Below are 14,786 nucleotides of genomic sequence, written 5' to 3'. Positions count from 1 at the left end.
TAAATATATAATATATGGTTGAAATTATCGTTGTCCTCATGATTTGTAATCACGTGGTGTCGAAAATTCATGCCACGTGAAAGTGAGCAGAATGGTCCCAGAGCAGACTAATATGAAGAGTTCATTTCGCTCGCAAATCCTCAGAACACGGAGATCAGAGCGCGCGGCTGGATTGTGCCGGGCTGTAAAGAATGAATTTAAACATGAAACTTAATTGTCTGCAAGTTGTTTACACAATCTTGAAACAATCCATGAAAAAGAGAAAAGAAGAGAGAGTGGGGGGAGGGGGAAGTGTAAGAAAGAGAGAGAGAGAGAGAGAGAGAGGTGGAGAGAGGATAAAATTATTTTTTTAAATTTCAACGTGTAAACAATACATAGTGGTGACGCACTCACGCAATATGCTTATATTCACGTCATCACTAGACGTAAAATGAAAATTACAACACATGGGTAACGCCCAGGTAACAAGAAAACAGAGTTAAGCTATTCTAAATGAATACAGAACTACAAATCAGTTATTAAATCGCTTGGTTTCAGAAAGGTATAGCTGTGTAATAGTGAGTATTTGAGAGTTGACTTTAGATGAAAGTAAAGGTGATCCATTGAGTAACAGATACCCTGTAGCACTATCAGATAAGTTGTTAATATCTAAGATAACATATAATATCTAAGATAAATTATTGTAAAGTATATCCAGAGTTTTGTCTCTTGTTATTCTCCGCCTTCTCAAAATAGTAAAATGACCAACAATCTAAAGAGAGGCCGCTACGTCTGTCTGATGAAATCACATGAAGTATACATTTCAGGACCTCGCGAATCAATGCTTGGAGAAGGATTTCCTTGTTTTTTTTGTTTTAATCGTTAATTTTTATGTTAATTATCTAATCAGTTTATTCTGTAACAGCGACCTGAATTACATGTATAAGACTTTTGTTTTAATTTCTTTTCGTAGATGCAAACGAGTTTCTACACACTCCAGTTATTATTTCTGTGTCTTGATTTTGTTTAATCAATCAATTATTTCATTGTTTAATTTTGATGTTTGATTCATATGTTTTGTCATCAGTTACCTTTGTTTGGGGTAGGCCCTTTGAAAAACCACCTAGGTTTCTGGCCTACCCCGCATATTCTTTGAATGTTATTATTTGATTATGAATTTTTGTTTATATATGTGCAAATAAACAATAAACAATAAGGATTATTTTTCATAACTCAGTTGATTGTAGGGAGGACGATTGATTATTAGTGTATGTTAGTCTAAAACATAGCCACCTAGACTAGTATAATAGTTGGATACGTAATTCTTATCTAATCTATATATGTCATTTATTTCGTTTCATGGGCTAGTCTTCTAAGGCTCAAACATTAAAATTACATAATCACATACATGGAAAATACAGTGAAAATACAGTGATATGTATGAAAATGATAAGTATATATGAGGAAAGACATTTTTGAGGAGACGGGCACGGGAGGCATGAAACAATAGAAAGAGTGGATTCTTTCAAGTACCACACAGTCTGCTGTAGCTTGACGACGCTTAATTCATTTTTATAAACAGTTGTTTCCGGAATATTTCGTAGGTAATGAATGAGTTTCCAAAGCAATGTACTTGTACAATATAAAATTGACAAGTTTATTTCAAATTCGTGCCCGGATGCTAATTGCAAATTACAAAACATAAAAGAACAATGAAATAGAGTATAAAATAACTTAAGTCTATTTCTGAAGGGTTTGACTTCATATATATATACATATATATGCGAGAATATGCGACAATGCATTGGAACTGCATTCTTATATTAGCAGCGACACCTAGCGGCAGTGCGAACCAGTCAGTGTGACCCCAATGAAGGTCCCTGAAACGTCAGCGTACGCGCGTGTACGCCTCCTCAGGTTGTGAATAAAGATCATGTTACACAACCGGTTTTCATTTAAATATTAATACTTGGCGGTTTGGTATATGTCCCTGGGAAAAATAAGTCTCCATGATAAATTATAAAGTGGCAGAAGCACAAACACATGCGTTGATCTACTCTCCAAGCAGAGGTTGTGGGGGAATGATCGTTACCTTTTCATATATGGCCGGCTTTTTTTGTCCTGACCCCCCTGGTGGCTGCGGACCCTCTCTGGCCAATGGATACTGCCTGGCCAAATTGATACTGTCTTTTTGCCACCGATAGGGATCTGCTTGGAGATTAGCGTTGATCTAAAAGTTTTAGCTCTGCACTGGGTGAACTCTGCCTTGCCTTAGACTTATGCGGCGGCGGCGTGAATTTTTTTCGGAGAGAGACGCGAGTTATGCCGGGCAGGGACTTTGGCAAAAAAAATCCATGGCAATGCTCATACCCCGACCAATTAACCTTTCCTGGCGCTGAGGAGTGCCGAATAAAATAAAGGGTGTGAAGTTGTTGTAATGCAGTATGTTATGCACTATGTTTTTAAAAATTCTTTTCGTAGAATAAACGGATAAATCATTGAATAAATGTCCAGAACGAAAGATAAAAAAAAAACAGACTTTCTGCAGCAGTACGAAGGAAGGCCGCTAGGAGGCCGAAAATCCTACCGAGGTGGTTACTGGACAGAACATAACTGAAGTGGTCTGGTTGTAGCAATGCCATTGATCTAACTTATATACTAGCATACACTTATACAATATTACTATTTTACGTAATCAAAGTTACATAAAACTTTTTGATGTTGTGTAATCTTAAACGGATGGGAACAAACAGCAAATGCATATTTACATTGTTTCAGCAGACACAGGATATCCAACAGTACCGATGGTCCAACGCACGCGTAGGTACACGTGAGACTTATATGGGTTACTTAACTCTCGGACGACTCGGAACCAAGAGGTCCTGGGTTCGAGTCCTGACATGCCACCGATCTTGTGCCCTTGGGAAAGGCACTTAATACGACTTTCCTCACTTGTCTCAGGTGAAAATGAGTATTGTCTTGTTCCGTATTTGTCCTTTATCTGCGTTGGTGACGGCATGAAATAAGTTGATATAACTTGAGTTTGCCGTCACCATGTCTAGTCATGAAATGTTGGAATTAAAAAAAAACTCTCAGACACATGTGCTGTGTTCTGAAAGACCACATTGTCATGAATACAAAATATACCAAATTTATTGAAATTCCATCACCGATTAACAAGGCATTTATTATAACACTGTATCCGAATACCCCTTGTACTTTCTCTGATAAAAGGACTCAAGACTCAAGAATTATTTATTGATCAATGGCAGTAAACGTAATACAAATTACTGAATTGCGAATCAATGTACATTTCATTATTTTAAAATCCAAAAGTTTATAGTATTGCACATAATGAAGTTAAAATTCAGAGTCATTAGGAGGTTAAAATACAGAGTCATTAGGAAGTTAAAATACAGTATCATTAGAAAGACTACATAGACCACAATAATTACACATAATAAAACCACAGACACCACAACACAAAAGAAAATGGTCCCAAAAACTCAAATATGATGAACTCGTGATAAGCTGAATCAACATGACAGGGAAGATGTCCTCGGAACTCGAGATATTATGCAAGAAACAGCTGTCGTATTCCCAGACATAAGAAGTAAGTATGTCATAACTCATTGTTTACTTTACGCATCCTTGTCGCTGATTGGTCATTAGATGCTTCTTCCGTTCACCTTATCAAACTTTGATTATCTTATGAAACCTGAGTTATGTAAATGTGAAAAGTTGCATAATTCTAAGCTATATAAATTGGATTAATATCGTTGTCTGAAGCAGAATACTCGACTTCAGCGCCGGTGTGAACATCTTAATCAGGCAATCCAACCCAAAGGTACGTTAACTCCATGGTACATGTTACTCTTTGTTTGCCATAGTGATATCTGTCAAGATTTGTGGTATTTCTTTGTGCCTTTTTACTACAAAAATTACCAAGAAATGGCCAGGCATTGCAAACCCGATTTAAATCCACGTAGTAGTACTTGTTACGAAGACCAGAGATATCTTAGCCTCCTGTGCAGGCCCCGCGGCGGTGGGGAAGAGTTTTTAACGCGTTATTTTAATATAGCTGGCCATCCTACATAGCCGCCGAGAGAAGGCATGGAGCCCTCTGTCGGCGGCTATGTAGGATGTAGGATGGCCAGCTATATCAAAATAACGCGTTAAAAACTCTTCCCCACCGCCGCGGGGCCTGCACAGGAGGCTAAGATATCCCAAGATCCGCACAATAAACAATTGTTCATATTTTACAGACCGACACCATGAGAGTCTCCGCCGTGGCAATCCTGGCTTTCCTGGCCGTCGCTGACGCACAGTTCATCACCTGGTTCGGAGACTCCTGTCCCAGAGTCCCGACCAAGGAGAACTTCGACATCGTCCCGGTAATTATCTGACTAATCCTGACTGTCCATTACATTCAGCGTACATCTATTTTCCAAGAACTATCATAGACTGGAACTCGTTGCTACCAAGCAAGTACAGTTGGGGCATCATCACTAGAAAGCTTTAAACAACTCCTGCAATTGAATGTGCAAAGATTAAGTGTAACAGGTTTATCGGTGTGATATAGCGTGCCTGCGAAGCTGGTGTGTTACGCCGAAGGGCAGTTATACCGGCTATACTGATACGAATACAAACCAATGATAGCATGGAAATTAGCGTTTCGACCGTGTTGTTTCAAATATACACGATAAATGATGTGACTTTGTGCAACAGCAGCGCTAGTTACATGCATTTAGGAATGATATTTACATGCATTTAGGAATGATATTTACATGCATTTAGGATTTGAAAGATGAAGAAAATAGCAATGAAATCCACTCTACTTTATACATCTAATCATTAATTTGAAAACATCATATGCCAGTTCTTTTTTCTTTGACAACAGATAAATTTGCAGAGTATTACCTTTCAGATTGTTGCTGTTGCAATATTTTAAATGTTCTCTCCATTTTCTTCCAGTACATGGGCCGCTGGTATGAACTCTCCAAATACCCCAACAGTTTCCAGAACGGAGAGTGCGGTACCGCCTTCTACCGCCTGGAGGCAGACGGCACTGTAACAGTCAACAACACACAAATAAAGTAAGCCCGGACCGATACCTCTTTTTGAACGCAAGTAATATGCGCTGGAAACCATTTTTTCTACATATTTCAATTTTCCCCTCCTTTAACGAGATTAAATGCATTTACATTATAGAAATAGATACTTTCCTAGTCACATGTACATAATTTTGTGTTGGTTTGTTCTCTAACATTTGTTATATACATGTATTCTCAGTAAACAACGCAAAAGAGACCGACTCCAAGACGTTAATTCTAATACTGGCATGGCTTGTGTGGCGGAGTGATACATGCCAGTGGCCTGTGTCACAATATGCCGGATGAGAAAGTAGTGCGAACGCTGTTATCTTCCACCTTTAATATATAACATAACACATAACTGAGATGATGTCATTAAATACTTTCCAGGGCAGATGGCAGTAGTGATTCGGCCATTGGTCAGGCCCGAGACGACCCAGACTCTGACGTCCCGGGGCGTCTGCAAGTCAGGTTCTCCTCATGTAAGTCTCTATAGTTTGTAAACGGCACGTGTTATACGTTTATCTCATAAACAGAACAACTTGTTAACTCCATGAAAGCTTGTGGTATCTCTGTCTGTCTGTCTGTCTGTCTCTCTCTGTCTGTCTCTCTCTCTCACTCTCTCCTCTCTCTCACTATCCCCCCTCTCTCTCCTCTCTCTCTCTCTCCCCCCCCTCTCTCCCTGAATGGATTGATATGATATTTGGTATGTGGGTAGGTCTTGGGAAGACGAAGATCAATTCAGGTCAAATTTGGGCTTCTTGGTTCATCATTGTTTGAATTTACCTTACTGAACTAATGAGTTTAACTTCCCGTAACTTATGCGATAAATTGTTCAGAACATCATTTTCACTCAGTTGTTGATGCAAACAATTTCATTTTTTTTATCAGTCCAACCTTGGGGTAGTTACTGGGTGGTGGATACAGACTACACCAACTACAGCATCGTGTACTCCTGTGACTACTTCCTCATCAACCGGGTGGAGTTTCTGTGGATCCTGGCTCGGGACCGCGCGCTTCCCGCCGGCACCATGAGCAACATCATGCAGAAGTTAGAGAGTTACAACATCGACACAACCAAGCTGGTCGATACCGTGCAGGATATAGGAATATGCGAGAAGTAGTGAGATCATCGGTTACGTGTTATTTAGTGGTATTGTGATACAGCAGAATGATTGTATGACTTAATAAAAACGTATATATTTTATGATTGTTGAACTGTTTTCGTTTTTCAAATAAAGCACACATATAAAAATTATTTGCCTGTTTGTTTTTTATTGTAAAAAGTTATACGGCTAAATGATAAGATAAACATAATAAGCTTCCTAACCAGGTACAAAAGTTAACTACAGAAGGAAAACAAAGAGAGTAAGTGTTGAGTAATTGTTTGGACCCTCAAAGATTTTAAAGGGTCTCAATGCTCAGTAACCCTGTTCACTGAATTAATTTTGTTGGGCATTTTTATTCTCAAAATGTGTATTTTTAGCTTCAGTGTCCATATATTACAAAAATTAATCTTCAAAGGAGAAGAGATGGGGATGATATATATTGCATTTGCTTACAAACGTTGCATTTCTAGTTCATAGACCTTTGTTATTTTAACCCACCCTATTCATTAGTACTGGTGTCGGCCGAGGACACACGACTTACTAGTACTGTGTCCTCGGGGCGGGTCTACTGGTCTGGTACAAACACTTCTGTTTTTATATACCTTCCCTCGGGCATTTGTGTCTCTACAACGAACACATGACTGCACGACAGTGGCGTCTGACTCACAAGAAAGCGTACATGGCGGTTAAAATAAAGGTAAGTCCTGTTTACATACATTGTACTACACGCCTTTGAGTATCATTTGTCTCTGCGACGACAGATTTCAGCATGGGTATGAACAGATAAAGACGTGGCAGAATACGTCAAAACGATAGAACACAAGATAAGGTTAGATCATGAGAGCAGAGTACCTTGTCCTTGGTCAATCGCAGATAAAATCAGCCACAACAGAGCGTCGTGTGACTGTAAACACAACTAAAATTCTCTATAGCAGCATGTTGTACATGTGTGATTTTACCTGCGATTTACGTGGTTTGCTATCGTAGGTATGTCCTACATGTATGTGACCTGGGCTTTACCAAAGATCTGTAACTTTATTGGTGACCCCATAACACTATACAATAGGTTACAACGGCACTGCTTCTAGTTTTAACTCACAAACCACGACATTTCAGTCTGAAATTAACCATTACTTTCTGACCTTCATAAAAAGGCGTTGACCCATTCGATATGAGGGTTCGTACTGGGATAAAACCTTGCAGCTGAGTTCTTTAGGCATGAAGGGGGAAGAATAGAGTCACAGCTTGGCAATTCTATGGCCTTTTACAGAAAAAAGACTTTAAAAAATGGGTATCACAATAAAATACACGAAAAGTACTCAAAGAAAAGAGAAGTTGCCAAACAAAAGAGAAGTTATCCATGTAAGAATACTCCGTTCCCCCGTCCGACCAGTACTGACTCATATAATAGAACATGCCACTATAGCCGGAGGGGGAGCAGGGGGAAGTGGCCTTGTAGATGAGTGAAGGTCCTAAATTAATGTGGAGCACCCAGACACAGTTGATATACATACTTTGGAGACCTACTTATACATAACTCAGCAACGAAACGCAATAAGTTGTCGCTTTTAACTGTTAACATTAGAATAACAGGCATGTATTTCACTATATATGATGTTTTTTGTTGAAGAGGTTTATCGGTCACGTAAGATTAAAATAAAAGTACCTGTTTTGAAAGCTAAAGGTAGAAACACTTGCCTCCAAATTTTCGATGTCTACTGTACATCTTGATCACGGAGGTACGTATTTTCTACCTTTCAAGACAGTCACTGATTGATGAATATTCTACTAACTGGTATTCTTTTGACATTTGTTTCATCAGTTTAGATAGACATGCTGGACACATTCATCGCAAGCAAAGCAAAGAAAAGCCAGATTGCTTTCCTGTTGGGGTTAGCTGTCGGCATTGTTCTGACTCAGCTGGTTGGATTTCATTTGAATACTGCGAACTGCCGGCCGTTAAGGTGTTTATGTGAGGGACAGGATTCGGGGATCAGTGTAGGAGATATAAGCAAAGACGTCGCATCACTATCCTCCAACTCTGCATTGCCTGTAGGACGGTTAGGGTAAGTAAGAATATCTTTATGAAACTTGACAAACCATGTATCATTAGCTTCATATGTTCGTACATCTACAACTGCCTCAAGAAGCGAGAAGAAGTTGAACCTGTAAGTAGTAGATCGCAGTATATATAGTTTGATGTATAGATTGCTGTATTCTTTTACATGTTTATTCATGATCTGTACTTAGCTTTTAAAAACGTACAATCTTTCATTCAATAACCCTAGACCCTATCCCACAGGCCGAAAAATCGCCCTTAAGACATGGCATAGCATAAAGTAGAGACATTTTTAGAATGTTGAAAAGTCCGTTTACCAGTAACAGTGGGCTATTAAGAAACTTCTTGCGACCTTACAGAACAAATACCCGAGACCCTTCCCGACCGCGTAAGATTCTGTTGGACTGCGGCGGGAATGTTGCCTCCACCGTGCAGCTGTTCCGGGAGACCTACCCTGGCGGGAAGGACTTCATCATCCACTCCTTCGAGCTGGACCACCGGCTAGCCCCGTACTTCGCGCCTTACTCTAACCATCAGCTGCACTGTCCCATCGCAGTGACCAACAAAAACGGTGAGTTGAAGAACTACGGTATGTATTTTAATGAAAGGAGTTATATCCAGAAACTTCCTAGCCGTGGTGACTCTTGAATCTGGTGTAAGAAACAGGAGGAGTGAGTAGAAACAGATAAAAACCCCTGGTCGGGGTTCAAACCCACGACCAAACCCGGGCACCAGTCCACACGCCAACGCTCTAACCACTCGGCTAAAAGGTCTAGACCCATCGGTCGAGGCAGTTGGTAGCGCCTATGAACCCCCCACTGTTACACTGGCGTATAATGTTAAATGCATCATAGGCATACTTGAAAGACGAGACGTCTGAAATTCCTAGCTGTTTCAGGCAACATGGTATAATTCCCTCCACAGTTCCGATACATTCACGACCCACCAAAACACTTCTTAGTCCTTTAACTTGAAGGTCATTAAACCTCAAAACACTTCCTGGAAGTAAAAAGAATTAAGTGACGTCTGAAATTCCTGTTTCAGGCAACATGACGGCGTACGCAGAGTCTGTATGGTACCCGGAGAGAGGGTTGAAAAATGGACAAGACATGCAGTGGGGAGGGGGAAGCCTGTTCGTGTCGGGGAGAGAGAGGATGAGGAAACTGAAAGGCGGCCACCGGCTCCTGTCCTACCGACACACCGTCCCCACCATCGACCTGTCGACGTGGATCCAGGAAAATACCAACCAGGAGGATTACGTCATCTTCAAGTTAGACGTGGAAGGCGCAGAGTACGACATTCTCAAAAAAATGTTGATGGACGGAACGTTCAAATGGGTGGACAAGTGAGTAGTTAGGATAGAGGATGTATGCCTATAGAAGTTTCATTGATACGTTAATTTGTAGAACACTTCTCTTACTGAGAAATAGATTTATCTTGATATTTTAGACAGAGTTTATCTCAATGCATGAACTGGAGCATGTGCTATTGTTATTCTCCTTTAGAGGTATCCGTCTAAGAGAACTTTAAAAAGATCAAAAGGTAGCTTCCCTAGGCCTTTATCTAATTAAGAAACTGGAATATTATTTTTATAATTTTACAAGGAAAATAAAATAGCATCACTATCTCAAGATGTATGAGTAGTGAAGAAAAAAAGATAACCAATATTCACCTACTGTCTTACGTATGGAGAACCACAAGCATGTCTGTACCATGTACGTCATCGATTTGGTAGCATGCCTTAATTTTTTTGTTTGTCTGTTTCTGCCATGGAGGTATTACGGCGAGTTCCACCTGAATCAAGCCGTCAAGAAGTGGGGTAAAGAAAAGAAGAAGAGCTTAATGAACCGGTTTACGAGGAAGGGCATTTCTCCTTCGCAGTCCATACTGTCCTGGTCAGCGGAACTGAGACACTACGAAGATTTTGAAGCATTACATCCACCAAGCCGAGTATGTGGATGTGCCTTTTTATCTACATGTATTAACTTTTTTCTAAGATGCGAAGCTAAGGAGTGTTTTGTAAAAGTCTTGCTTTGTTTTCCTTTTAGGTCCTAAATCTAACTTTTGTTCTAAGGTCTAAAAATATTTACAGGTCCCAAAGGACACTCCCGGTGTCCCAGGCGGTGTGTACCCTAACTGCTCGGCCTCGGCGTCTCCGAACGGAACTCTCCCGCTGACGCTGGCTGTTCAGGTCGGTATGAACGCCAAAGCCGCCCGGAAACTTGTGGAGACGATGGCCGCACATCCGGCCAAGGTCCCTCTGTCGCTGTTTGTTTACGGGGACTTCGTGGAGCTGTTCCCGGGTCTCGTGCGGCGCTGGGCGAGGAACTTTACAATCGGGATGCGAGAGGTACGGTACCGACATTAATTCATAGGGGAACACAACTCCTGAAACAGGAAATCCGAGATCTCAATCTTCTGGAACTAGATGGAGTTTCCATTAAATTATTAACGTTACTCATACGCTTGTATGGTAAACAAAATGATGGAAAAGGCCCTGGTTTTGCGGGTTTATTGTAATGGAACACGCGTTCTGTTCGAATTACCCAGATCGAACACGATCGAACACAGTTCGGGTTCTAGAAGAACACGATCGAACACAGTTCGGGTTCTAGAAAAGGTGGCGGGAACTTTGCAACCCAGATTTGATTATGAATCGGCACTGTACGTAAAGCCTTTGATTACTGTGTTTTGACTGCAGAACCAGCCCTTTCCGCCAGGGCACTTCATGCTCCAGACGTACAAGTGGATCCGCTACAGCCTGGTGAGCGCCATGGAGCGTCACCGCGACGCCGGCCTGCAGCCCGCCTTCTACCTGCCCGACAATCTGACGGACCCCATCGTAACTGCGGCCAAGAACCGAGGTCTGCGACTGGTCCAACCGACCGCCCGTTTCCCGCCAACTGAAGGCAAGTGTCTCCACATTGGCATGACGAACTGCCATGATTTACGTCACTTTGTTCCTTTTCCCACTAGAATAGGATTGTCCGGATCGAGTCGTATAGATTGACTTTGATCCGATTTAGATCCGGAAAAATTCTATCCTAGTGGGAAAAGGGCTTTTTTGGTCAAAGTTGCATCAGAAGTTTGCCTGTTGTAAACGATTTCTTTCCCGACATAAGCTTTGGAAACTACAGATGGGATGTTAAATACATGTACATATGAGACGTTCTGCCGAAGTGCTATGCACAATACATTGCTGCGCCTGCGAAATCCGGAATTATGGCGATTGCAAAATTCATATCTTTACAATAATATAATTCACACGTTCTTGTAACGTTTAGGCACCCTGCTGACACAAGAGAACTACTACAACTATCGTGACGTGGAGCGTGTGCCCAAAGCTGAGCGGGTGCTGAGAGAACAGCTGGGAGAGACAGGCGGGATCTTAAGTCTGGACTCCGACCATCCCGACAGCCACATGATCTCTGTGTTCCTCCTGGACTATCTGGTGCAGAGGTCTAACTTCGAGATCGTCAGCATACATAAATGTCTTTCTGACTGATGTAATGAATATATGTTTCTACTAGAAAGGTAACATTTGCAAAGCAAATGCGCAATGTTTACCTTCGCATATGGTCTGCTCTGTTAATTCTTACTCAAACACATTCATATACTAGTATATGGTCAGACAGGAGTCTAAATCCCTTCTGCTACAAAAATTGCAACATGATGTAACCCAACACTAGTTACCATGGTGACAGACGTTTGGTTCAGGTCATTGACCTTATTTGTTTGGGAAGAAGAAGAAACTTAGCCAAAACAATATGTTTTCCTTCGGTTAACATAAACATCCGTTTTCCAAGAAAATGTCATTTTACATTGCATCAATGTGATCGCATTTGCCCAATAGTTGGACCAGAAAAACGAAAAATGTGTCTAAATTAGGGTTATCTAACCCTAAATTATAAAGCGCCTGTTCATTGCCATGTAAATCATTACTTATATCAGGCTACGTCCTGCAATTTCAGTCGTCAAAAAAATCAGGATACTGACGCAATACACCTGGGCACACATCCAACCACAAGCGACACTTGTCAAGCAGAAAAGATAAAGCATATTTGCACAACTTGAGGTCGATACTTTACAAACCTGCGGGCTGTATTTGTGCACAAAGGTGCTACTGTGTGTCAGGGTTGACCTCTGACCGCACGGCTGAGTACGGGACTACAAATTGGTTGTAATGGCTTCAGCTGTCAAACCAGGCATAGTTTGAAGATGACGTTTTTTTCCACCTACATTGTACCTTTGAGACGGACACGTCGACTCTCCTAACTCAAGAATTCGAAGAACTCAGTCATAACACAAGAATTTCAGTTTGGGTGTTTATTCCTACCGCATATAACTTTGGTACTATTAAATATCAAACGTATTCGATGTCTTTTTTCTTAATTTTGCAAACAGGAACGTTTATTCATTGTAGCCAGTTGTATGTGTTTCAGGGTTTGTCTTTAGTTTTCCTATTCTTTCAATTTCTTTGTTGTTTTGTTTATTTATTCTTACGTGTGTTCAAACAAATAAGACTTTGTTACTTGTAAAATAAATTGAATAGCTTTAATTTAGCCTACACTGCCGACAAGCCACTTTTAGCAGCAACAGTTGTAACAAAATCTAAAGAGTCCAAAATCAACTAACAAAAACGACATGTCGAGCTACGTTTCTTTCTTTAGTCATCTTGATTTTTTTTCTTCTTTTTTTTCATGGACCTCGAGGTCATTGCAGAAACAATCCAGGATGTTCTATATTTATAATTTCTTACATAAGCTTTAGTAAACATGTTACTAACAAAGTCCATTACCTCAGAGCCTTCAAGGGGACAACACAAAACAACTCTATTCTAACCTTTTATCAAATTGAAACAACATTCGTAGTGTCTTCAAACAACGATTTGCAACTTTATCCACTAGTTTAAGAATAGCAACATTTTGGAAAGCATTGTATTCCTATTCTATTAGTAGGGAACTCTAACAACGTACATCGGGTATTACTGGTGTAAACCTCTTCAATTCACTTTTTGTGACGATCTTAGGATAACCGTTGGAATGGTGTGTTTTGATGTTAATCTGTGAAACCGCTATAAGATTATTATCAGCTAAAATTGTGTACGGCAAAGTTTTGTGAAAGAAAAGCGAATTTTAACCCGCATTACTTCAGCTACAGAAACGCCACTAGACCACAAAAACGCAGGTGTATCCGTCCTGTTACTAATTGCGTCTGTACCAGTGATGACAAATGAGCCTGAAGGTCAAAGTTGTGATAAGCGTGTTAACAACCCTCTTCACGACTCGACGTGGTTTGCCCCACATCCGTAACCATGACGTCATGGCCAGCCCAAATCTCTTCATTAGGAACAATCGTGCCGAGTCAATATCCTCATGGCGCGGAAAGGGTTTGCCTCTAGATGGCCAAGTTAACCACATTTCATGGATCGCGCCATGTATTTAAAAAAATGATGTGAGCTTACGACTTCAGATCAGGCATGATTGCCCAGATGCTAGAAAAATGAAGGAATAACGCCGTAACAACCCATAAGTTCTTTAGTGCCATTAAACAATGGCTCAAACAAACAAACATACATGAAACAAAATAAAAACGATCAAAAACTGTCTATAAACGGCCATCTAATGTGCGATTAAGATTATAAACAATCAGCCAAAAATGCATAAATGGTAAAAACCACTTACACTCTTTTATCAGAGTATGGAACCATTCTTGAGAAGACCTCGATGACACCGTTTTATTTTGTTTTATTGATGTCGCTGTCTCTTAGCTATAGGAAACGTGGCTGAATTCTGAGACTTTGCATTACTTTACAGGAACGCTCAGTATTGTACAAAGGCGATATCAGTTTTAGGAAAGGAGGCCGAATTTTGAATACCCGTAGATGTAATCCACAGAGTCAAGGTCTGGAGGCCAGGGCTGGTCCCGGTTACCGAGATTTCTTATCAACATGCCGCCGCGTCCAGCAAATATGGTCCACATGATCGAGCAGACGTGTTGTCACGTATTTAACTAATGGAAACGTTTAGAAGAGATTCCTTCAGAAAATTTTCAACGAAGCATCTTTGAAAATTAGAACATTGCATCTGAATAACCTAGAAAACTATTAAGAGGAGGAAAATCAAAGACCAAGCATTTAATACGAGGACCAGAGGGTAGAATTTAATAGATTAATGTTTGTTATTAAATTGTTTATGTTATTCTTGGTGTTCGTGGTTACGAGATTGTGCAAGCCGAAAATTCTAGGCGACAGCATTATGTAATGAATGCCGCCAAGCATGGAAAAGTTCTGATTTTTTAAAAGGATTTTATGTAACGTCTCAGCGCTCAGGGGTGAAGGCTGCAGGCTCGGACACACAAAAGGCTTTGTTGAACATTACGAGACCAAAGTTTGAGTAAACTTGTCCCCCTGCTGCGATGCTGAGTCAACAGAAAGCCGCACATACATGCAGATTAGCGAGGAAAGTTTGGCTCCCGAATGGTATTTGCAATAATTACAAAACAAACATACTTTGACTGCAGACGCGGCCAAACAAAGTCGCCGTA

The 14,786-nt window shown here is 40.6% G+C and overlaps 2 protein-coding genes across 2 annotated transcripts; both read left to right on the top strand.

The window, feature by feature from the left end:
* The first annotated feature begins 3,708 nt into the window (after positions 1-3,708).
* LOC109469477 (apolipoprotein D-like) lies at positions 3,709-6,321 on the top strand. Its single transcript, XM_019767995.1, has 5 exons — positions 3,709-3,826; positions 4,245-4,373; positions 4,954-5,075; positions 5,463-5,554; positions 5,964-6,321. The coding sequence occupies exons 2-5, from the start codon at positions 4,254-4,256 to the stop codon at positions 6,194-6,196; spliced, it is 567 nt and encodes a 188-aa protein (XP_019623554.1). The 5' UTR covers positions 3,709-3,826; positions 4,245-4,253; the 3' UTR covers positions 6,197-6,321.
* Positions 6,322-9,284: 2,963 nt separating this feature from the next.
* LOC109469529 lies at positions 9,285-11,834 on the top strand. Its single transcript, XM_019768063.1, has 5 exons — positions 9,285-9,585; positions 10,016-10,190; positions 10,333-10,590; positions 10,942-11,149; positions 11,525-11,834. The coding sequence occupies exons 1-5, from the start codon at positions 9,290-9,292 to the stop codon at positions 11,743-11,745; spliced, it is 1,158 nt and encodes a 385-aa protein (XP_019623622.1). The 5' UTR covers positions 9,285-9,289; the 3' UTR covers positions 11,746-11,834.
* The last annotated feature ends 2,952 nt before the right edge of the window (positions 11,835-14,786 follow it).

The sequence above is a fragment of the Branchiostoma belcheri genome, unplaced genomic scaffold (assembly GCF_001625305.1).
Source record: "Branchiostoma belcheri isolate BF01 breed outbred unplaced genomic scaffold, Haploidv18h27 scaffold10, whole genome shotgun sequence".
NCBI classification, from domain to species: Eukaryota; Metazoa; Chordata; class Leptocardii; order Amphioxiformes; family Branchiostomatidae; genus Branchiostoma; species Branchiostoma belcheri.
The sequence above is the reverse complement of the archived record's forward strand: the minus strand, read 5'-3'. Positions and strand labels throughout refer to the sequence as shown.

Coding starts and splice junctions, on each gene's coding strand:
- LOC109469477 (XM_019767995.1), top strand. CDS start 4,254: ATGAGAGTCTCCGCCGTGGCAATCCTGGCTTTCCTGGCCGTCGCTGAC. Junction 5,076..5,462: donor GTCAACAACACACAAATAAA/GTAAGCCCGGAC, acceptor AATACTTTCCAG/GGCAGATGGCAGTAGTGATT. Junction 5,555..5,963: donor GCAAGTCAGGTTCTCCTCAT/GTAAGTCTCTAT, acceptor TTTTTTTATCAG/TCCAACCTTGGGGTAGTTAC.
- LOC109469529 (XM_019768063.1), top strand. CDS start 9,290: ATGACGGCGTACGCAGAGTCTGTATGGTACCCGGAGAGAGGGTTGAAA. Junction 9,586..10,015: donor ACGTTCAAATGGGTGGACAA/GTGAGTAGTTAG, acceptor TCTGCCATGGAG/GTATTACGGCGAGTTCCACC. Junction 10,591..10,941: donor TTACAATCGGGATGCGAGAG/GTACGGTACCGA, acceptor TTTTGACTGCAG/AACCAGCCCTTTCCGCCAGG.